Source organism: Carcharhinus amblyrhynchos, chromosome 15, assembly GCF_965287045.1.
Source record: "Carcharhinus amblyrhynchos chromosome 15, sCarAmb.v2.hapA, whole genome shotgun sequence".
Classification (NCBI taxonomy): domain Eukaryota; kingdom Metazoa; phylum Chordata; class Chondrichthyes; order Carcharhiniformes; family Carcharhinidae; genus Carcharhinus; species Carcharhinus amblyrhynchos.
The window spans coordinates 12,893,989-12,919,282 of NC_137338.1; the positions used below are offsets into that span (position 1 = coordinate 12,893,989).

The 25,294-nt window shown below is 44.4% G+C and overlaps 1 protein-coding gene across 1 annotated transcript in view; it reads left to right on the plus strand.

Moving 5' to 3' along the window:
- The window catches only part of LOC145353075 (cell adhesion molecule DSCAM), a 556,699-nt gene that overhangs the window by 367,383 nt on the left and 164,022 nt on the right, over nt 1-25,294 (plus strand). Inside the window, exon 11 of the mRNA XM_080203419.1 lies at nt 1,735-1,908. Coding sequence (XP_080059545.1) covers nt 1,735-1,908 — 174 coding nt within the window. The remainder of the gene's footprint in view (nt 1-1,734; nt 1,909-25,294) is intronic.

Genomic DNA, 25,294 nt, shown 5'->3' on the forward strand with positions numbered 1-25,294 from the left:
CTTTGTCTCTCAACTTTCAAGGAGCTTCAAGCTACATAGTCTGACAGTCTCTTAGCTGTTTTCTTGCCTGATGGCGATGCCCCAATTCAATTCACTGAGTTAAACTCAAAGACAAAGAATCTCACTAAGCACAGCCACCTTTGTGGCAAGGAAACAAGTATAGATGCAAATTAACTACCTTTTACCCCCAAAGCTCTCTTTAATTCTGCAAAACCACATGCATTACTTACTCTTTACCAAATAGCCACAGACACCATAGCTGAAATTTCACTGCCCTGCCCACCACGGGAATTGGAGTGGGCGAGGGGAGGACCATGGAAAGATCCGTTGACCTCGAGCGGGATTTTATGGTTTTGGAATGAGCGAGGCTGTAAAATCATGGCCCATGTCACCAGTTCTTTAACTGAGTTAGCCAATCTGCTATTTATGATTTTGCCTTTCGAGATGTTAACTTCTTACGTCAACATGGTAAGAAGTCTCACAACAGCAGCTAAAGTTCATTTGGTAGCACAAGCCACATGCTTTCAGAGCGCTGCTCCTTCATCAGGTGAGTAGGAGTTTTGTTCACAAATAGGGCATATAAAGACACAAACTCAATTTACAAAATAATGGCTGGAATGCGAGTCTTTACATGTAATCAAGTCTTAAAGGTACAGACAATGTGAGTGGAGGGAAGATTAAGCACAGGTTAAACTGTCCAACCAGGACAGTTAGTGAGATTTTGCAGGCCCAGGCAAGTCGCGGGTATTACAGATAGTGTGACATGAACCTAAGATTCCGGTTGAGGCCGTCCTCATGCGTGTGGAACTTAGCTGTCAGTTTCTGCTTAGCAATTAACCTGTGCTTAACCTTCTCTCCACTCACATTGTCTGTACCCTTAAGACTTGATTACCTGTAAGTACTCGCATTCCAACCATTATTTTGTAAATTGAGTTTGTGTCTTTATATGCCCTGTTTGTGAACAGAACTCCCACTTTCCTGATGAAGGAGCAGCGCTCTGAAAGCTAGTGTTACCAAATAAACCTGTTGGACTTTAATCTGGTGTTGTGAGACTTCTTACTGTGCCCACCCCAGTCCAATGCCAGCATCTCCACATTACATCAACATGGCCAGACCTTTTTTAAATTTAATAAATTCCAAGCTGGTTTGAATTGTTTTTACTTCAGGGTTGGATCTTACCAGTTTCTCATGCAGAGTCCTCCATCTTCTGTAGTTAAGCCTTTAATTCCTTCATCCAAAAGTTTTAAAAAAATGTTATGATCTCAATATTCACAATCAGTGATGTTGTATACTTTAAAACATTTTCTATTTCTTATTATTTGGCCCTCTTGTGCTGAGATTTAAGGAAGGGGATTGCAGAATCTCTCATATTCATGTTTCATGGGTGGCATGGTGGCACAGTGGTTAGCACTGCTGCCTCACAGCGAACCCGGGTTTGATTCCTGGCTTGGGTCACTGTCTGTGTGGAGTCTGCATGCTCTCCCCATGTCTGCATGGGTTTCCTCTGGGTGCTGCGGTTTCCTCCCACTGTCTGAAAGACGTGCTGGTTAGGTGCATTGACCCGAACATGTGCCAGAGTGTGGCGACTGGGAGAATTTCACAGTAACTTCATTGTAATGTGAATGTAAGTCTTACTTGTGATGAATAAATAAATGTTTATTTAGTGATTCTGATTGTTGAGCAGGGTAACAAGTGAGAGGGCTAACTTCTGCTTCTGTGCCACTCTCTGTATAGGTGCAGGTGTTCCACAGTTCCAGCCAATCGCACTGAATGGCCGTATCCAACTATTGGTGAATGGGTCCCTCTTAATTAAGCATGTTTTGGAGGAGGACAGTGGATATTACCTCTGCCAAGTCAGCAACGACGTGGGAGCTGATGTCAGCAAGTCCATGTATCTGACAGTCAAAAGTAAGTAACAATTTACTGCCTAAAGTGTTAAGGTGAAGCCGTGTGATGGCTCAATGCTGGAATCTTTTTCTATAAATAGTGTTGGGGATAGGAGAGAGGGAGGATTGGGCTCCGTCCTCAAGACTGATAACCAGTTAGAGAGGTGGCACAGAGCGGTGGGGTTCCAAATCTCCATGCTTTGTTCACAGTTCGACACACAGTGTCACTTGCACCAGGAGATCCACAATAAAAGGAAGAGAAAATTTGAAACAGTCATTTGATAGTGCTCAAAACAAAATATCTGATGTCAGAAGTAATTCCACAGTAAGAAGTCTCACAACACCAGGTTAAATTCCAACAGGTTTATTTGGAATCACGAGCTTTTGGAGCACCTTCAGGTAAGTGGAGGTTAGTTCACAAACGCAACATAATTTGGCAAAGACACAATTGCAAGATAATTGATTGAAATGTGAAGAATGGTTGGAATGTGAGTCTTTACAGGTATTCAAGTTTTTACAGGTACAGACAGTGTATGTGGAGACAGGGATAATCACAGGTTAAAGAGGTGTGAATTGTCTCAAGCCAGGACAGTTCCGATGTAATTCCATGATTGGACAGCACTAACTGAACAATCTTGAGTGTGCTAACAGCTACACTAATAATGGCTTTAAGAAACACAGTCAAGCCCGTAACATGGCTCATTTATGTTCAGTGGAAGCCATATCTTAATACATGAACCTACAAACAAAAGGTACATGTTCAAGCCTTACATCTTTCTTCGAATTACCCAGAAGCTTGAGGAACCTCTTGTGTCTCTTTTTCCTTGGCCTTAGCCAATCAGAGTCAACTTGTCAACCAATCAGTACCCTTTTGACCTGTAGTACAAATTGTTGTGATAATTTGAAATTTGGCATCCTTGCGTGTGTCCTGATGAGTGTGAGACAAACAACTTCAACAATATGTCTCTCTTTTCAGCAATATTCAAGAACATTTGAAGGCACATCGCCTGGACCCCACATATTTATCTCCTAGCAGTCATTACAGGGTGGTGTTGCCCAACTTTTAGAAGGAAAAAAATCTACCCTATTGTTACAGTAAATAACAAAGATTATATGACAGAGTGTATACAATAACTTGAAGGCAGCACGGCAGCACAGTGGTTAGCACTGCTGCCTTGCAGCGCCAGAGATTCGGATTCGATTCCCAATTTGGATCACGGCCTGTGTGGAGCCTGCACGTTCTCCCCGTGTCTGCGTGGGTTTCCTCCGGGTGCTCCAATTTCCTCCCAAAGTCTGAAAAACATGCTGGTTAGGTGAATTGGCCATGCTAAATTCTCCCTCAGTGTACGCGAACAGGTACCAAAGTGTGTTGACAAGGGGATTTTCACAAATAACATCATTGCAATTTTAATGTAAGCCTACTTGTGTCATTAATAAATAATAAATAAACTTTAGACAGTTTTAAAACTATACAGAATAATTAAATGAGTTCATGAGCAAATAGCAAATAGAACCATACATGATAGATAACCAATGAACAGTGAGCTACAGACCCACAGAGGTCCCAGGATTGATCCAGAATCTGCACTGATGCCAGCCAAGGGCAAGTTTGAAGCACTATAATTGGTCATTGTATATGACAAAATGCAAACTCAACCAAGGTTTCAACCACCAAAGGCCCCAACTGGAAGTTTTGGAATGAGTGAGTGAATGAGTGAGTGAGCGAGTGTATGTGAGTGAGTGACTGCGTGAATGAGTGTATGTGAGTGACTGAGTGACTGAGCAAGTGAGTGTATGTGAGTGAGTGACTGAGTGAATGAGTGAGTGAGTTAGTGAATGACTGCTGAGTGAGTGACTGAGTGAGAGAGTGACTGAGTGAATGAGTGTGTGTGAGTGAGTGCCTGACTGACTGAGTGATTGTGTGAACGAATGAGTGCGAGTAAGTAACAAAGCACTTTTCACAGTATGTTGCTGTTATATTCTTGATAAGATATCTTACACTGAAATCATTTTCAAACAAATACAGCAGTTCCTTTAAAACCCAGATTTGCTGCTGTCAAGAGCCTGATCTTAAATCACGATCAAATGTATTTCTTAAGTGAAAAGGAAGTGTTGTGTATGGTTTAGAATGGTGCACTGTTGTTGGGAGAAGTTGATTGTCATTGGAGAGTAGGACTAAATGAACATTGGTGAATAGGTGAAGGCAATTGTACACTTCAGGTATGGTACAACAATGCTGGCATATCTCTCCAGAAATAGTGTTGGGGGAAGAAGGGAAGGAAGAAAATGAATCAGAAAATGCTATTGTAATTTGAGATTATCAACACACACACACACACACACACACACACACACACACACACACACACACACACACACACACACACACACACACACACACACACACACACACACACACAACTGACCCTCGACTGAATAATGTGCAACAATACATATCATAGCAGCAACTCTCTGCTCCACACCCGCTCCTGGTTTCCTGTTCTTGCAAACTTTATGCCATTGATGAAAAGCCACAAGTTGATGGAAACATCCATGCTGCACTCATTTACCTCCCCATCACGACCTGTTCAACCCACCTACTGTCCGCCTTCAATCTCAGCACTCCCATCTCACCACCCTCCTGAGTAAGACCTCCCAACAGACATGCTTTGGGTCAAAGAATGCAAAACATGGGGAGTCACACGTTCTTTGCGACAAATCCCACCTATCGAGTGGCAGCCTTTGAATTGCCATGGCGACAGTGGTCCTTGCTAAATAGGTTCAGGACAGGCAAGGGCCTCTGTGTAGCCAAATTCCACCACCGGGGCCTCAATACAAATCAATAGAACCTCGGAAAAGTACGGCATTGATAAAGGCCATCCAGCCCATTGTGTCTATGCTGACCAAAGAAAGAGGTAGAAAATAAATTAGCTGTTTATTTTAGTCCCATTTCCCAGCGCCTGATCTACTGCCTTGCAGGTTACAGCACTTCAGGTGCTGAGGTTGAAATGAGTTGAGTTTTCTAACCTCAAACACCAACTAAGGCAGTGAATTCCAGACTTCCATCACCCTCTGGGTGAAACGTTTTCCTCATACCCCTGCTAATCCTTCTACCAATCACTTTAAATCTATGCCCCCTGTTAACTGATCCCTTAGCTAGGTGAAGCTGATATTTTCTGCCTCCCTGTCCACCCTCATAATTCTGTACATCTCAGTGAAGTCACCCCTCAGCTTTCTCCGGTCTAAGAGAAACAACCCAAGCCTACCTAATCTTTTCTCATAGTTGCAATTCTCCAGCCCTGTCAACATTCTTGTAAATCTCCTTTGCACTTTCTCCAGAACAATTATGTCCTTCTCGCAATGTAGTGAACAGCATCATACACAAAACTCCAGCCTATGGCCCAACTGGCATTTGGCTAAGTTTGTGGAATTTGATTATTGAAGGATGTGGAAGCTTTGGGTAGAGTGCAGAGAAGGTTCACCAGGATGTTTCCTGCTCTCAAGGGTGTTGGTTATGAGGAGAGGTTGAATAAACTAGGATTTTTTTTCACCGGAAAGACGGAGGCTGAGGGGAGACCCGATAGAGGTCTACTAAATTGAGAGGCTCAGATATGATGGATAGTCAAAGGCTTTTCCCAAGGGTGGAAGTTTCAAATACAAGGGGGCACAGGTTGAAGGTGAGAGGGAAAAAGATTAAGGAAGATGTGTGGGAGAAATTTTTCATGCAGAGAGTGGTGGGTGCCTGGAATGCACTGCCAGCGGAGGTGATGGAAGCAGGCACATTAGCAACATTTAAGAGGCATCTGGATGGGTACGTGAATAGGGAGGGAATAGAGGGATGTGGATCAAGTGAGGGCAGAAGGTTTTTTTCTAGTTTAGTTAGGGCATCATGATCGGAACAGGCTTGGAGGGTCGCTAGGGCTGTTCCTATGCTGTACTTTTCCTTGTTCTTTGTTCTTTACCTGATATTTTCTCGAGAAGTTGTCTCTTCTCTATTGCTCACTGCATTATTCGGAAAGGCTGATGAGTTTTTATCAACATCACAACAAATCTGCCAGAGTAAAGCCTGATCACGCCTCAGGCCTTTTTCCAATCCTGCCCCGTGCCCACTCTAGCAGACAGAAGTTGCCACCACCACTGTAAAAGCTTCATCGGGCTATCAATCAAATGGTTTTGAATGAACTGGCTTTGATATCGCTCCATTCAGCACCTCAGGACATACTAGTATGTTTACTGTGGAGATTCACTGAGGCAAGGGATGGGGAAGGAGCGGGGGCGGGGGGGGGTATTTGAGGGAGCAATAAGGTAAAGGGAAGGAGTTGGGGGGGAGAAGTGGGCGAATGTGAATCATCTCAGAACTACAGCGACAAACAGAACAATATCGTGGTTGAAATCACGAGTATTGATTGCGATATTGTTTCACTACCAATTTGATTGGGGTGTGGAAAAAAAATCGCAGGGTGTAGTGAATAACCAGAAACAATAAGATAGCTTTGATCTGCCTCCACCTCCTTAACTTAGTCGTGATAGCGGTGAAGTACTTTACAACTAGTGAAGTACCTCTGAAGCCCAACTGTTGTCATGTCGGAAACACAGCAGGCAATTTACACGCAGCAAGATCCCATAAATAATAATGAGATCAACGAATCTGTTTTGGTGATGTTGGTTGAAGGATAAGTTTTGGCCAGGGTACATCAATTGGATTAACACTGCTATCGAGAAAAAACAGCAGTGGGGAATTAATCCACTAATATTACACACAGTAGAGTCTCCCCAACTTATGGCGGGGGGAGCACAAAATGCATACAAACATGCCTTAGCTCGTTACTGAGAATGTCAGTGTATATGAAAAAGGATATCTGCACAGCCACCAATTAATTCAAATTATAGTATAGCATTTGGTTAATGGTTGAAGGATTGTTTTACCAGCAATCAGAGCGTTGTCAATAAAAGAGGCTTTGTCTGCACATAATATGATGGAGAGAAACATCCCTTATCAAAGCAGAGCAGGAGCCTCCCCAGTGAGTTGACTTCTATTTGAAACTAATGAAAGGCCCCGCAGGCTTCAGAACAGTTAAGGCACACTTTGCTTTCCCAGCGAGAGATGTTCCTTCACGCTGAGTCCCTGTAGCTCAGACAGATCAGAAATGCTAAATCAATGTTTACTGTGGAGTCAAGGAGATTTACTGAGGGGCTGGGGGAAAGTCAGGCGTCGGAATTCTACCACCCCGCCCGCCACGAAATCGGAGCGGACCAGCGGACGGACAATGGAAATGTCCCTCGACTTTGGACGGGATTTTCCGGTCTCGCTTGCTTGTCACGGGGGCGGGGGTGAGTGAGGACATGGGGGGACATAAAACATCTCAGAACTGCGCCAATAAACAGAAAGAGTATCATGACCCAAAGACGTGATTCATGACAAGGATATCAATTTGGGAGGGACAAATAATCACCCGGCACTGAATGACAGGCAGCAGAAAATGGGAGATGGCTGCAGGAACTTTACCACCTCATCTGCCCAAAGCTCATAAGATCCCGTCCCCGGCCATTCTGCGAGCCTCCAGTAAAATGCTGGTAAAATTCCGGCCAATGCCTCCGTTTGCTAATGTCAGCAGGATTTTGAACCCCACACTATACCCACCCCAGGCTTTTGATTTCCCTGTGTTGTCGAAGCTGAGGGGTGGATGTGGAGAATAATGATCTGACAACAAACCTACCACTAATGAGTATAAGAACATAAGGACATAAGAAATAGGAGCAGGAGTAGGCCATCTAGCCCTTCGAGTCTACCCCACCATTCAATAAGATCATGGCTGATCTGAAGTGGATCATAAGAACATAAGAACATAAGAAATAGGAGCAGGAGTAGGCCATCTAGCCCTTCGAGCCTGCCCCGCCATTCAATAAGATCATGGCTGATCTGTCGTGGCTCAGTTCCACTTTCCCGCCCTCTCCCCATAACCCTTAATCCCTTCTCTTATCAAAAACCCATCAACCCGCTTCTTAAAAATATTTAGCGAGGCAGCCTCCACCACTTCAACGGGCAGAGAATTCCAGAGATTCACCACCCTTTGAGTGAAGAAGTTCCTCCTCAACTCCGTTCTAAACCGCCTCCCCTTTATCTTGAGGCTGTGCCCCCTAGTCCTACTGTCTTTTTTGAGCGGGAAGAGTCTCTCCACCTCTATCCTATCCATCCCATTCATCATCTTATACGTCTCAATGAGATCTCCCCTCATTCTTCTAAACTCTAACGAGTACAAGCCTAGTTTATTCAGCCTCTCCTCATAGCTCAATCCCCTCAACTCCGGTATCAGCCTAGTAAACCTCCTCTGCACTCCCTCCAGGGCCAAAATATCCTTGCGCAGGTGCGGCGCCCAAAACTGCACACAGTACTCCAGCTGCGGCCTCACCAATGCCCTATACAGCTGCAGCAAGACCTCCCTACTTTTATATTCAATCCCCCTCGCTATGAAGGCCAGCATCCCATTCGCCTTCCTGACCACCTGCTGCACCTGCAAGCTGGGTTTTTGCGACTCATGCACAAGGACCCCGAGGTCCCTCTGCACCGTCGCCTGCTGCAGTTTTTCGCCACGTAAGTAATAGTCCTTCCTACCATTCTTCCTACCAAAGTGGACCACCTCACACTTGCCAACATTAAATTCCATTTGCCATTTCCTGGCCCATTCGCCCAGCCTATCTAGATCCTTCTGCAGACTCTCCACACCCTCCGCACAATTTGCCGTTCCCCCAATCTTGGTGTCATCAGCAAATTTCGACACCCTGCACTCGGTTCCCTCCTCCAGATCATCTATATAAATGGTAAATAGCTGAGGCCCCAGCACTGACCCCTGGGGCACCCCACTAGTCACCATCCGCCAATCCGAATAGCACCCATTGACCCCCACTCTCTGCCTCCTATTTGACAACCAATCCTCTATCCACGCTAACACCCTACCCCCAACTCCATGTCCCCTGACCTTCTGCAATAACCTCTTGTGAGGTACCTTGTCAAAGGCCTTCTGAAAATCCAGAAAGACCACATCCACCGGCTCTCCTCTATCCACTGCCCTAGACACATCCTCATAGAACTCCAGTAAATTTGTCAGACACGACTTCCCTTTAATGAAACCGTGTTGCGTCCGCCCTATCAAGCAATTCCCTTCAAGATGCCTCGCAATTTCCTGCTTAATGACAGATTCTAACATTTTACCTACCACAGACGTTAAACTAACCGGCCTATAATTCCCCGCCTTTTGCCTGGCACCCTTCTTAAACAACGGCGTAACATTAGCCGTTTTCCAATCTTCCGGCACTTCCCCAGAATCCAGCGACGTCTGGAAAATAACCACCAAGGCATCCACTATCACCTCCGCCATTTCTTTCAGAACCCTCGGATGCATTCCATCCGGTCCTGGGGACTTGTCCACAATCAGCCCCTCCAGTCTGTCGAGCACCACCTCTCTAGTAACAGTAATGTCATTAAGACCCTCCATTCCTACCACCTTTCCATCGCTAACACCCGGCAAATTATTCACGTCCTCCTCCGTGAAGACAGAAACAAAAAAGTTATTCAAGACCTTCGCCATATCCCCATCCCCTACCACTAGCTCCCCTTTCTCATCCTCTAAAGGACCAACGTTCACCCTAGCCAGCCTCTTCCTTTTTATATATTTATAAAAACTCTTGCTATCCTTTTTTATATTAAGTGCTAGCCCAGCCTCATAGCTTCTCCTACCCTCCTTTATCAACTTCTTTGTCAATCTTTGTTGACATTTAAACCTTTCCCAATCCTCTTCTCGCCCACTGCTCTTAGCTACACTAAATTCCTCCGCTTTTAATTTAACACTTTCCTTCACCTCCTTCGTTATCCACGGCTTATTACCTCTCTTCCTACTGTCCTTTTTAACCATCGGAATAAATTTCTGCTGAGCACCAAGAAAGATCTCCTTAAAGATCCTCCACTGCTCCTCAGCAGACCTACCTTCCAACACATTCCCCCAGTCCACATTCGCTAATTCTTCTCTCATCCTACCATACTCCCCTCTATTCAAACAAAGGACGCGCGTCCGGGAACCCACTTTCTCCTCCTCCATCTGCACCAGAAACTCCACCATACAATGATCACTCTCTCCAAGAGGATCCTTCACCGCAAGGTCCCTAATTCTACCCGCCTCATTACATAGCACCAGATCCAAGGTAGCTTGCTCCCTCGTCGGCTCCAACACACACTGTTCAAGGAAATTATCCCGGCAGCATTCCAAGAACTCCTCCTCGAGCCCACCTCGTCCAACATGGGTCGACCAATCAATATGTAGATTGAAATCTCCCATAACTACTGCCGTCCCATTCCTGCACGCCGCACTTATTTGCGTGTTAACAGCCCGCCCCACCTCCAGATCATTATTCGGGGGCCTATAGACGACACCCACCAGCGTCTTCCTCCCTTTGCTGTTCCTAATCTCCACCCACAATCAGTTCCACTTTCTCCCCATAACCCTTAATTCCCCTGTCTATCAAAAACCTATCCACCTGTGACTTAAATATATTTAGCGAGGAAGCCTCCACCACTTCAACGGGCAGAGAATTCCAAAGCGTCACCACCCTTTGAGTGAAGAAGTTCCTCCTCAACTCCAATCTAAACTGCACCCCCCCCCCCCTTATCTTGAGGCTGTGCCTTCTAGTCCTGCTGTCCTTTACATGGGAGTACATGGGATTTAATAGGATTTAATAGGATTGAGGGTTACAGGTAGGCCTAGTAGGTAGGGACATGATCAGCGCAACTTGTGGGCCGAAGGGCCTGTTTGTGCTGTAGTTTTTCTATGTTCTATGTTCTAATATGGAGCATTTGTGCCCATTACTTATTGTTTATAATCTTTCAGTGACAGTGTAAAGCTCTGTGACAAACCTCCACAATAAAATGTTTTCTTGCTCTTCTCCAGAACAAGAAAAAATAAGCTGTATAAAATATTGCAATGCACAGTTTATTTTATTTCTATATTATAAAATAGACTCCATTTCATAATTTCTGGCTGTTTATTGTTAGTCTATAGGGCATCTTAATATCTGTACAATTTCTGGGACTTCCTATCCCTTGCACACTACTTATAATCTCATGATTTAGGGCCATGGCAATGTCTGCAGCTGCATTTTAACCCGTAAGATCCGCCATTTGCTCTTCCTCCCACTAGTAGTGCTGTGCCGTTTCCTGTCACCACTTTGGCTAGGTCACAGCAAGCACAACAAAATGGTGGACAGGCTGAGGTTCCCAAGATTCCTTTCACCAATGGCTCAAGACAATGCCGGCCAGCCAGAGAGGCTGGAAAGACTTTGGGAAAATTCTCCACTCAAACACTTTATTTTTCCGACGTCCTTCCAATTTTCCTGGAACAAGAGGTGACAGGTAGAGGGTGAGAGGTAGTAGATTTAAAACTGAGATGAGGAGGAACTACTTCTCTCAGAGGGTGGTAAATTTGGGGAACTTGCTGCCCCATAGCGCGGTGGAATCTGAATCATTGAATGGTTTCAAGAAGGAGATAGATTTCTGATTTAAATAAAGGGCTAAAGGAAAATGAGGAATAGGTGGGCAGATGGATTTTATACCAGGAGGAGATCAGCCATGATCTGACTGAATGCAGAGCAGGCTCGAAGGGCTGAATTTGCCGACTTCTGTTCCTAATTCCTATGCTCCTGCTCTGAGGGATTTGTGCCTTACCTTTCCAGTTTATAGTCATTTAAAATATAGGGGGAGAGAATCAATAGAATCATACTTATACCACTCACAACCCACTCAGTTCCAATATCATTCTGGTCCCATTTTCTACATTATAACAATGACTGCACTTCAAACATATCTCAATGGCTTTGAAGCACTTTGGCAAGTCCTGAGGTGGTGGTAGGTGCCAGACAAGATACAAATTCTTTCTTCCTTTTGTAGAACAGGACATGCTGGAAATGGGAAGTAAAAACAGAAAATAAAACCTGAGCAGTTCACAGGGGTTCAGTCAACAACCTGAGACAAAAAAGAGAAGCCAGCATTTCATTTCTAAACTCTTCATAGGAACTGAAAATTGAAAATGGCTCAATATAAAGAATAGAGAGAGAAAGAACATAGAACATAGAACAGTACGGCACAGTACAGGCCCCTCAGCCCTCAATGTTGTGCTCAGCTATGTCCAAAACTAAGATCAAGCTATCCCACTCCAAATCATTCTGGTGTGCTCCATGTGCCTATCCAATAACTGCTTGAAAGTTCCTAAAGTGTCCGACTCCACTATTACAGCAGGCAACGCATTCCACACCCCAACCACTCTCCCAGTAAAGAGCCTACCTCGTACATCCCTCCTAAATCTCCCACCGTAAACCTTATAGTTATGCCCCCTAGCAACAGTTACATCCACCCGAGGAAATAGTCTCTGCACGTCCACTCTATCTATCCCCTTCATCGTCTTATAAACCTCCATTAAGTCGCCTCTCATCCTCCTCTGCTCCAAAGAGAAAAGCCCCAGCTCCCTCAACCTTTCCTCATAAGATCTATCCTCCAAGCCAGGCAGCGTTCTGGTAAATCTCCTCTGCACTCTCTCCAATGCTTCCACATCCTTCTTATAGTGAGGTGACCAGAACCGCACACAGTATTCCAAATGTGGTCTCACCAAGGTCCTGTGCAGTTGCAGCATAACCCCACTGCTCTTAAACTCAAACCCCCTGTTAATAAATGCTAACACACTACAGGCCTTCTTCACCGCTCTATCCACTTGAGTGGCAACCTTCAGAGATCTGTGGATATGAACCCCAAGATCTCGCAGTTCCTCCACATTTCACGGAACTCTGACCCTGTAATCTGCATTCAGCTGTGATCCACCAAAATGAATTACCTCGCACTTATCAGGGTTAAACTCCATCTGCCACTTTTCGGCCCGGCTCTGCATCCTATCAATGTCTCTTTGCAGCCTACAACAGCCCTCTTCCTCATCCACTACTCCATCAATCTTGGTGTCATCAGCAAATTTACTGACCCACTCTTCAGCCCCCTCCTCCAAGTCATTGATAAAAATCACAAGTAGCAGAGGACCCAGCACTGATCCCTGTGGTACACCACTGGTAACTGGTCTCCAGTCTGAAAATTTTCCATCCACCACCGCCCTCTATCTTCTATGAGATAGCCAGTTACTTATCCAATCGGCCAAATTTTCCTCTACCCCACACCTCCTTACTTTCTTCATGAGCATACCATGGGGAACCTTATCAAACGCCTTACTAAAATCCATGCATATGACATCAACTGCTCTACCTTTGTCTACGCACTTAGTTACCTCCTCAAAGAATTCAATCAAATTTGTGAGGCAGGACTTACCCCCTCACGAAACGGTGCTGACTATCCTGGATTAAGCTGCACCTTTCCAAATGATCATAAATCCTACCCCTCAGGACCCTTTCCATTAACTCACTGACCACCAAAGTAAGACTAACCGGCCTATAATTACCAGGGCATTCCTATTTCCTTTCTTGAGCAAAGGAACAACATTCGCCACTCTCCAGTCCTCTGGCACTATCCCCGTGGACAGTGAGGACCCAAAGATCAAAGCCAAAGGCTCTGCAATCTCATCCCTTGCCTCCCAAATAATCCTAGGATATATCCTATCTGGCCTCTGAGACCTACCAACCCTCAGGTTTTTCAAAATTGCTAATACATCTTCCCTCAGAACATCTATCTCCTCCAGCCTATCAGCCTGTATCACACTGTCATCCTCAAAAACATAGCCCCTCTCCTTGGTAAACACTGAAGAAAAGAACAAGGGGAATATCAGTTTCTCCAAATACATCAAGAGAGTCAATGTTTTGAAGAGACTTTTGCTGCTCAATGTAACACATATTGGGGAGAAAGCAGAATTAGGCTATTGAGTTGGATGATCAGCCATGGTCGTGATGAATGGCAGTGCAGACTCAAAGGACCAAATGGTCTCCTCCTGCACCTATCTTCTATGTTTCACCTTTATGTCTACAGCCCCAATTAAAAACTTAAAGTACCGGTCTACCTTTTTGGGGTAGGATCCTATCGAGGACACCTCTGTTCTCCCCCATTCAGTTGCCCGTTATTATCGCAATTAGTGACAGTAATGCTCTTGGACATGAGGTCAAGAGGGAAATGTCCTCAACATACTTACCTGGCAGGGGTGAGACCATAACCAAGCAGGGATGAGGCTGGCCCATTGCACTGGGGCTGTGCTGATGCCTACAATGGTTGTTCAAACAAGCTAGGGGTAGAGTAAAGGATCAGGATAGCCAATGAGGTTAAACTAAGGCTTTACCTGATGCAGTTTTTCAAAGGATAAGATGCAGTGTTAGATCGACCGAGGAGGAGGTACAATGTCTCATCCTGTCAACTCAAATCTTGTTTGATCGAGCCCAAAATGAGATACAATGTCTTGTCAACTTGGATCATGTTTGTCCCTCATGTTTTATATTTTATTTATTAGTGTCACAAGTAGGCTTACATTGACACAAATTACTGTGAAAATCCCTCTAGTCGCCACACTCGGGAGCTTGGTAGGTCTCATAGGCCAGATAGGGTATATCCTAGGATTCTTTGGCGGGCAAGGGATGAGATTGCAGAGCCTTTGGCTTTGATCTTTGGGTCCTCACTGTCCACGGGGATAGTGCCAGAGGACTGGAGAGTGGCGAATGTTGTTCCTTTGCTCAAGAAAGGAAATAGGAATGCCCTGGTAATTATAGGCCGGTTAGTCTTACTTTGGTGGTCAGTGAGTTAATGGAAAGGGTCCTGAGGGGTAGGACTTATGATCATTTGGAAAGATGCAGCTTAATCCAGGATAGTCAGCACCGTTTTGTGAGGGGGTAAGTCCTGCCTCACAAATTTGATTGAATTCTTTGAGGAGGTAACTAAGTGCGTAGACAAAGGTAGAGCAGTTGATGTCGTATGCATGGATTTTAGTAAGGCGTTTGATAAGGTTCCCCATGGTAGGCTCATGAAGAAAGTAAGGAGGTGTGGAATAGGGGGAAATCTGGCCGATTGGATAAGTAACTGGCTATCTCATAGAAGATAGAGGGCGGTGGTGGATGGAAAATTTTCAGACTGGAGACCAGTTACCAGTGGTGTACCACAGGGATCAGTGCTGGGTCCTCTGCTACTTGTGATTTTTATCAATGACTTGGAGGAGGGGGCTGAAGAGTGACACCAAGATTGATGGAGTTGTGGATGAAGAGGAGGGCTGTTGTAGGCCGCAAAGAGATATTGATAGGAGCTTGTTTGGGTACACTGAGGGAGAATTTAGCATGGCCAATGCACCTAATCAGCACATCTTTCAGACTGTGGAAGGAAACTGGAGCACTGGGAGGAAACCTGTGCAGACACAGGGAGAATGTACAAACTCCACACAGACAGTCACCTAAGCCGGGAATCGGACCCAAGTCCCTGGTGCTGTGAGGCAGCAGTGCTAACCACTAAGCTACCATGCCACTCATGATTGGACTTAATTTGATTTGACTTATTTGATTAGAATTAAAGTACCGTAAGGTACCAAAAGAAATTTTAATCAGAAGGTCATGAACACTTAACAGCCAGTAGAATGAAAGCTACACAAGCATGATTGAAAATAATCCAGGTAAGGTCCAGGAACATTGGTCTCCTCATTAATTTACTGTTAGTGGTTATGTGAGGACATCCGTTCTTGATATGTGCCCCTGAGGCAAAGAGATCAAGATCCTTTGTGCTAGCCATTATTGTGCAGTTCATTATTATCTGGCTGCTTAGGTCTCAATAGACATAAGAATTAGTCTCCAAATGCACATAAAAGCTGATATCGAAGAACCATTTGACTAAATTGAGGTGGTGGTGTAGAGGTATTGTCACTAGACTAGTAATCCAGGGACTCAGAGTAATACTCCGAGGTTCAAATCCCACCCACAGCAACTGGTGAAGTTTGCAATCCATTAAAAAGTCTAATAATGACCATGTCACTGAAATTATTGCCATTAAAAAACCCATCTGGTTCACTAACATTTTTTAGGGAAGGAAATCTGTCAATCTTGCCTGCTGTAGCCTACTTGTGACTACAGAACCACAGCAGTATCGTTGGCTCTTAACTGCCCTCTGAAATGGTCAAGGAAGCTATTCATTTCAATGGCAATTAGGAATGGGCAATAAATGCTGGCCATGCCATTGATGTCCACTTCCCATGAATGATTTTTTAAAAATCAACTCTCTGTATTCAATAAATTCATTTTTCAGCGGCACGAGTAGACCATTCAGCCCATTGAAGCCTGTTCCACTATTCACTTAGATACAGCTGATCTGTATCTCAACTCCATTTAATGACCATACCTCCACATTCCATACTACCCTCGCCCAAGAAAAAGATCTATCAGTCTCGGATTTGAAATTTTTTCAACACAACAGCAAAATCAGTGCAGATTAGGTAACTTAGAATCGTAGAATTCCTACAGTGCAGAAAGAGGCCATTCAGCCCATCGAGTCTGCACCAACAACAATCCCACACAGGCCCTATCCCTGTAACCCCACATCTTTACCCTGCTAATGCCCTGACACTATGGGGCAAATTAGCGTGGCCAATCATGGCCATGCTGATTCCAGGAATGGCGGGACTGATGTATGAGGAGAGATTGACTAGGTTAGGGTTGTTTTTGCTGGAGTTCAGACGAATGAGTGGGGATCTCATTGAGATTTATAAAATTCTAACAGGATTAGATAGGGTAGATGCAGGCTCGATATTCCCAATGGTTGTGGTGTCCAGAACCAGGAGTCACAGACTGAGGATTCAGGTTAGACCATTTAGGGCAGAGGTGAGGAGACATTTGTTCACCCAAAAAAGTGGTGAGGCTACCACAGCAAGTAGCTGATGCCAAAATATTAAATGTATTCAGCAAGCGGCTGGATATAGCACTTTGATACCAACCTAACCTGCACATCTTCGGACTGTGGGAGGAAACCGGAAGAAATCCATGCAGACACGGAGAGAATGTGCAAACTCCACACAGACAGTCACCCGAGGCCGGAATTGAACCTGGGTCCCTAGTGCTGTGAGGCAGCAGTGCTAACCACTGTGCCAGCGTGCCACCCAATCAGATAACCAACACTCTGTTCCTGACTTGTACTTGCCTACGGTGCATCTCTCCACTGGGAGCCTGTGACCGGTGAAATCATCCTCCATCACAATATCCGAAGCTTTTCCCTAATCATGCTCTCTGGTGAATCTCTAGAAGGATGCATTGGCACAGCGGCAGCTCTGTGATTAGAAATGGAACTATTATCATCGGAAATTACACCGAGCTCACTTTGATGCGAGATGTCTTTCAGCTCATTCAGAAATCCGACATCCAATTTTCAAGCTGATTTCTTGGGGCAATCCAAAATTTAGTGGACGAAGCAGTAACTCTGGACATGAGCTGTGCACTAAGAATCACAGTCTGCACAGAAAACTCTAGCAATGGAGAGGACGTAAGAATGGAAGATTTAGGAGCTCGGCTCAACTATGTAGCCCCTTGAGTCTGATCCATGATTAAAAGGATGATAGGTGACCTTCGACCTTAACCCCACTTTGTTTTGATCCCCATATTCCTTGATTCACTTATAGCCCAAGCATGTAGCAATCTCTGCCCTGGATATACTAAAAGAGTGAGCAGCCATTCTGGGATCAAGAATTCCACCAATTTACTACCCTCTGAGTGAACAGGTTTCCTTTCATCCCCATCCTGAATGTTTGATCTCTTATAGACATAGAATCCCCACAATGCAGAAACAGACCATTTGGCCCTTTGAGTCTGCACCACCTCATTGTCCCCAAAGCTTATTCTTGTTACTCTACATATTTACCCCAGTAATCTCCCTAACCGACCTATCTTTGGATATTAAGGGCAATTTAGCATAGCCAATCAACCTATACTACACATCTTTGAAGCGTGGGAGGAAACCAGAGCATCAGGAGGAAACCCACACAGACACGGGGAGAATGTGCAAACTCCACCCAGACGAGCACCTCAAGCTGGAATTGAACCTGGATCCCTGGCATTGTGAAGCAGCAGTGCTAACCACAGTGCCACTGTGCCGCCTTAGACAATGGCCCTGGTTTGAAACCCATCAGATAGGAGAAGCAGCCTCTTTAATATTACCCAGTCAAGCCTCCTCAAAACCTATCTGTTTCAATGTGATCACCTCTCAGTCTTTGAAGCTCCAAAGAATATAATGGACCCATTCTATTCCATCTCTTCTCATGGGGCAGCTCCCTCACTTGGGATCAAATTCATTGAACACTTGTTGCACTTTCTCCATCCTTCCTTAGATAAAGAGACCAAGACTGTACAAAAACTGCCCTGATACTTCCTTTGCCCATGCTAATTAAACAGATGCTTTATCATCCCACACAGGTAAATATAAATAGTCCAATGCTACTATTTTGAAGGAGTGTAGGGGAGCTGTTCTTGGTGGCCTGGCCAATATTTATCCCTCAACCAAGAACAATGAAATTACCTGGCCATTTATCACATTGGTGTCTGTGGGACCTTGCTATAGACAAATTGTCAGTTGTATTTCCTGTATTCTAGAAATCATAGAAACCCTAGAGTGCGGGGAGGCCATTCAGCCCATCAAGTCTGCACTGACAACAATCCCACCCAGGCCCTATACCCGTAACCCCACTTGTCAACATCCTTGGGGTTACCATTGACCAGAAACTCAACTGGACTTGCCACATAAACACAGTGGCTACAAGAGCAGGTCAGAGGCTAGGAATACTACAGTGAATAACTCACTTCCTGAGTCCCCAAAGCCTGTCCACCGTCTACAAGGCACAAGTCAGGAGCGTAATGGAATACTCCCCACTTGTCTGGATGGGTGCAGCTCCCACAACACTCAAGAAGCTTGATACCATCCAGGATAAAGCAGCCCGCTTGATTGGCACCACATCTACTGACATTCAATCCTTCCACCACTGAGGCTCAGTAGCAGCAGTGAGTATTATCTACAAGATGCACTGTAGCAATTCACTAAAGATCCTTTAGACAGCACCTTCCAAACACACAACCACTTCCATCTGCAAGGACAAGGACAGCAGATACACGGGAAGCTCCCCTCCAAGCCACTCACCATCCTGACTTGGAAATAGATCGCCATTCCTTCACTGGGTCAAAATCCTGGAATTCCCTCCCTAACGGCATTGTGGGTCGACCCACAGCACGTGGACTGCAGCGATTCAAAAAGGCAGCTCACCACCACCTTCTCAAGGGCAACTAGGGATAGGCAATAAATACTGACCAGCCAGTGACGCCCATGTGCAACGAATATATAACAAAAAATACCCTGCCAATCCCTCTAATCTACGCATCCCAGGACACCAAGGGGCAATTTAGCATGGCCATTGCACCTAACCCGCACATCTTTGGACTCTGGGAGGAAACCAGAGCACCCGGAGGAAAGCTACACAGAAAACAAGTGATGACTCTTCAGTAATACTTCATTGTGTTTATGGACATCTGGAGTTATGAAAGCTGCAAGAAAAAGACAAAATTTTCCTGTATTTAATAGGAATAAAACCTCTCTGCAAGCGAGCAAACTTAAATTGAATTTTGTGACTAGAATTTATCTTCTTATAATTGAGGTCTTCGCCCCTTTGTTTTAAAATCGAAGCTCCAGACTCTTGCTTCCGATGCCCCGCCCCAATCCTTTCCCCTTCAACCCCACAACATACTCGGTCTATATTTCCGTGCAAGTTTAAAAGGCTTCTGGCTTGGATTCAATACTCTGTGTGTTTATATAAAGGTTCTCCTTTTTCTCCTAATGAGTGCCTCCCACTACAAGCTGCAAACAAGCGCGAGTGCTGTTTGATGCTTCTTCAAACACGGAGACTCCTTTGATTTAAACGCTTGCACTTTAATCACCCATCATGTGTCATTACCCCGACAGGCAGCAGTAGTCGCCAGACACTGTCTCGAATAAATTGTGTTGGAAGTCACTGAAGCGGCCCTCTGTCGATTATTCTTTTCAAACCACAGTTTGGCAGCTCGGCCCCCACATCCCCAAGCCCGTTAGCTGTTTGGGGGAAATAAAAGAGACACAAAGCAATGTCTCTGAATGTCCTCCTGACTACAGCCCGTATGTGACATGAGAGAAAGGAGGAAATAAAAGAAGGGGCTTTCCAACAGAAGAGGTGTGTTCAGTGACAGGTAACATGAGTTAGTGTGGTGCAGTGTTCATGCATAATAAGACTTGCCACAGGCCAATTTGATTTGGCTCATTTCCTCCACTTAAATATTGCAAAAATTGAAGCCTTTCCTTCAACTCCATGATGGAATTTTATGCTTCGCCCGCCCAAGGCTCATAAGATCCCACCCGAGGCCAATGGAGAATGCCGTTGCTGGTAAAATTCTGGCCCATTCATCGATTCTATTTTTTACCCAGCCAATATTTTGGGTTGAACCAGCCAGTTTGCAACCCTTGGCATCCTACTTAACTCTCACCTGAGCTTTTGATTCCATATCCCACTCCATCACCAACTTTTTCCACTGGACAAATAATCCAGACACCCCATGAGTGGCCTGTCCGGTGGCAATACGTGAGTAATGCTGTGGGGACCGGATTTGAATCCCATCGTGGTAGATAATGATGAGATTTGAATTCAGTAAAAATCTGGAAGTTGAATGATGGCCATGAAACCATTGCCATAAAAACCCATCTGGTTCATTGTTAAAGTATTTATTTATTAGTCACAAGTAGGCTTACATCAATACTGCGATAAAGTTATTGTGAAAGTCCGTTAATTGCCACACTCCGGCGCCTGTCTGCTAAAGCCTTCTCCCATCTTTCTCATCTAACCCTGAGGGCATAGCCTGCAGATAATAGATGTCTTCTTTCCCACACACTTGTTCAGCTTCCTCTTAAATATTTCTAAGTTACTTGCCTTGTGGTAGCCAGTTCCACATTCCTGGGAAGGAAATTTCTTCTGAATCCTCTAATTAATTTCTTGGTGGCAATCTTATATTGAAGGCTTCTAGTTTTATTTCCATAAACAGAACCAACTATCCTCATGTATAAATGATCAAACCATTTCATGGTTTTAGGAGCTTCTGTTAGGTTACCTTTCAGTCATGGCTTTTCAAAAGAAGGAATACCTTACTTATTCATCCTTTCCTAATAAGTACAACTCCACAGTTCTTATATCATCCTTGTAAATCTCTTATTGCACCTTTCCCAGTGCTTCTTTATATAATATGGTGATTGGAATTGCACACGATACTCTAAGTGCAGTCTAACCAAGGTTCAATGCAAGTATAGCATAACTTCCACAGTTTCCAATTCCATTCTCTGGAAATAAACCCTGTGCTTATATTACATTATAGTTTGCCTATATTATGAACTGATCAACCATCATTGTAACTTTTTAATAATTTGTGTATTTATAGCCCCAGATTCCTATTGCTCCCCTACCCCGATTTAGAAAATGATTTTCCAAGTCTTTTCCAAGGGATATTATAGAGATGTTCAAAGTCATGAGAAAAAGTAGAGAGGGTGAAACTGTCTCTGCACATAAAGGGATCAAGAACAAGAGGGCGTAGATTTAAAGTGATTTGCAAAAAAAAAAGAACAAATGGGATGTGGGAGTGGGGAGGCAATGGCCTCATGGTATTACTGTTAGACTCTTAATCTAGAAACTCAGCTAATGTTCTGAGATCCTGGATTCAAATCCCACCAAGGCAGATGGTGGAATTTGAACTCACTAAAAAATAATCTGGAATTAAGAATCCCGACCATTGTTGATTGTCGGGAAAATCCATTTGATTCACTAGTGTTCTTTAGGGAAGGAAATCTGCCGTCCTTACTTGGTCTGGCCTACGTGTGACTCCAGAGCCACAGCAATGTGGTTGACTCTCAGCTGCTCTTGGGTAAGAACTGATAGACAATAAACGCTAGCCAGCCAGCAAAGCTCATGTCCCGTAAATGAAGAAAAAAACCTTTTCACACAATCAGTGTTTCGGGTCTGGAATACACTGCCTGGAAGTGTGATGGAGGCAGGTTCAATCAAGGCATTCAAGAGGGCATTAGATGATTACTTGTATTGAAACAATATTCAGGGATACAGGGAAAAGGCAGAGAGATGGCACTAACTAATGATGCTCGTTTGGACAACCAGTGCAGACAAGATGGACCAAATGGCCTACTGCTACACAGTAACAATTCAATGATTCTGTGACCCACCTTCTTTTACTCACTAAAATGTAAAATCTCACACTTTTCTGTGTTGGAATCCATTTGTCAATTCTAATTCTATTCTTCAAATATGTTAATATTTTGTAGATTGTTGCAGTCTTCCTCTGTATTAGACCATAAGACCTCAGAGCAGAATTTGGCCATTTGGCCCACCGAGTCAGCTCCGCCATTTAATCGTGGCTGATATTTTTCTCATCGCCATTCTCCTGTCTTTTCCCCATGACCCCTGACTCCCCTGTTAATCAAGAACCTAGGATTTCTGTCGTAAAGACACTCAATGACCTGGTCTCCACAGCCTGCTGCGGCAAAGAGTTCCACAGATTCCGCTCTCTGGCTGAAGAAATTCCTCCTCATCTCTGTTTTATAAACCATCCCTCTAGGCCTCGCAGTAACCTATAAGTTTCAATAAGATCCCCCCCTCATTTTCTAAAATCCAACAAGTACAGGCCCAGAATCCTCACTGTTCTTCATACAACTAGCTCTTCGTTCCAGGGATCATTCTTGTGAACTTCCTCTGGACCCTTTGGAAGGCCAGCACATCCTTCTTCAGATATATGGCCCAAAACTGCTCACAATACTCCAAATGGGGTCTGACCAGAGTCTTATACAATCTCTGAAGTACATCTTTGCTCTTGTATTCTAGCCCTCTCGAATGAATGCTAACATTGCATTTGCCTTCCTAACTGCTGACTGAACCTGCACATTAGCCGGAAGAGAATCTTGAACAAGGACTCCCAAGTCCCTTTGTCTTTCTGATTTCCAAAGCATTTCTCCATTTAGAAAATAGTCTATGCCTCCATTTCTCCTTCCAGAGCGCACAATCTTACATTTTTCCACATTGTATTCCATCTGCGACTTCTTTGCCCATTCTCCTAACCTGTTCAGTTCCTTCTGCAGCCCCCCTGCTTCCTCAATACATATTTGCAAACTTAGCAACAATGCCTTCAGTTCCTTCCTCCAAATTGTTAATGTATATTGTGAAAAGCTATGGTTCCAGCACTGACCCCTGAGCACACCACTAATTACTGGCTGCCATCCCATAAAAGACCCCATTATCCCCACATTCTGCCTTCTGCTAGTCCTCTATCCGTTCCAGCATCTTACACTTAACACCATGGGCACTTGCCTTATTTAACAGACTCCTATGCGACACCTGGTTAAAGGCCTTTAACTTTTCCTCCCAATTTGATATCGTCTGAAAATTTAGAAATTGTGTTTTTGATTCCAAAGTCTAATTTTATTAATATAATTTGTAAACGGTAGTAGTCCCAGCACTAATCCCCACGGTGCATCACTTACAACCTTCTGGCATTCTGGACAGTTTTAGTCACCTGTGGCTGGACAATGATTTCTATTGAGCAACACTAAAGGAGAAAGACTTGCATTTCTATAGTGCATTTGACAACCTCAGGATATTGCAAAGCGTATAGCCAAAGGATATAGCCAATCATGTACCTACAAGTTGAAGTGCAGGCAGAGTTGTAGCATAGGAATCATTGCCCTCCACAGAATTGGTTTGAACATAACCACTGCCCATTCACTTTGTTTATTCGTGGGACATGGACGTCGCTGGGCTGGCAAGCATTTATTGCCCATCCCTAGTTGCCATTGGAGGGCAGGTGAGGGTCAACCATGTTGCTGTGGCTCAGGAGTCACACGTAGGCCAGACCAGGTAAGGATGGCAGATTTCCTTCTCTAAAGGACATTAGTGAACCAGATGGGTGTTTCCAAGAATTGACAATGGTTTCATGGTCATCAGTGGATTCTTAATTCCAGACATCTTTTATTGAATTCAAATTTCACCCTCTGCCATGGTGGGATTCGAGCCCAGGTCCCCAGAACATGAGCTGAGTTTCTGCATTAATAGTCTGGCGATAATACCACTAGGCCATCGCCTCCCATGTTTCTCTTACATTCACCGCTCTGGCAGCCTCTAATTAACCAGACCACTTCCCATTCTCCCCAGAAAACTGGAATAGATCAAACTGGTTTTGTGTTCTCTCTTTCTGGATAGAAAGCCCACATGGAGCAGATTGTTACATCAAATTTGCGAGCGAGGCATAACACTCCCTGCACTGAGCATAAACTGTTTTCAATTATTTGCATTTCCTTTGCTCAGCAACAGTAAATATTGTCAGTTCAGCACCTGCCAGTCATCTTTTGCACAGTAACAATGCTTGTGCAGAGGACAGAATGTTGGATAATGAATTGTTCCAGTACACATTCAGCGGCAGTGTGACTGAATGCCTTGACTGAGGTGCATAGTGCCTGCGTCTCGGTATCACGTGGCTACACCAATCCAAAGACACAGTTCCTTGGCAAACCAGTTACATGTTTATCAGGGTTCAGCCATCATAAATTTAGTGTCAGCCAAGGGCCTATAATTAGTTAATGCAAGTTTGATTTTTCTGCAGCTCTGTGCATAATTAGTGGAGAGAGGAGCTGGCTCACATAATTGTGTCTCTTCCCATTAGCGCACAAACTAATTAGCAGATTTTATTTGCTTTCTATGCCTCCTCCCTAATCAAATTTAGCTTGTTTTTTTTTGCTTTTTATTTCTCTTTCACACAGTGGGGAGAAAAGGGATCATTATGACACTAATGACTGCTTAGAAAATCCATTAAGCATTTCAGATGTTATGTGTCTGTTATCCACCTGAATTGAAGATAAATAGTTCAGCCAGAATGTTTTTCTGATAAAATCACCATCACGTTCGACTTAAAGCCAATTGCTATTACTCTTGTTCATTATTGCTTTTCTTTCAGCAGCTTGACAAGTTTTCTAACCATATTTGCAAGGGTGCTGAAGTGAAAATCTAGACCAGCTGTAACACTGAACCCAACAACTCAGGAGTTAATCTGGCCTTCCCTCAGCTGGAGGGACAGTGGATGGTAATGCCACTGGGCCAGTCATCCAGCAGCCCAAGCGAACGTTCTAGGCATTTGGGTCCAAATCCCCTCACGGCAGCTGATGGAACTGAAATTCAATTAGTAATTCTGGGATATAAAACGAGTCTCAGCAATGGCAACCATACCAAAACCCATCTGGTTCACTAATAATGGGCGGCACAGTGGCACAGTGGTTGGCATAGCTGCCTCACAGCGCCAGGGACCCAGGTTCGCTTCCCAGCTTGGGTCACTGTCTGTGCAGAGTTTGCACATTCGCCCCGTGTCTGTGT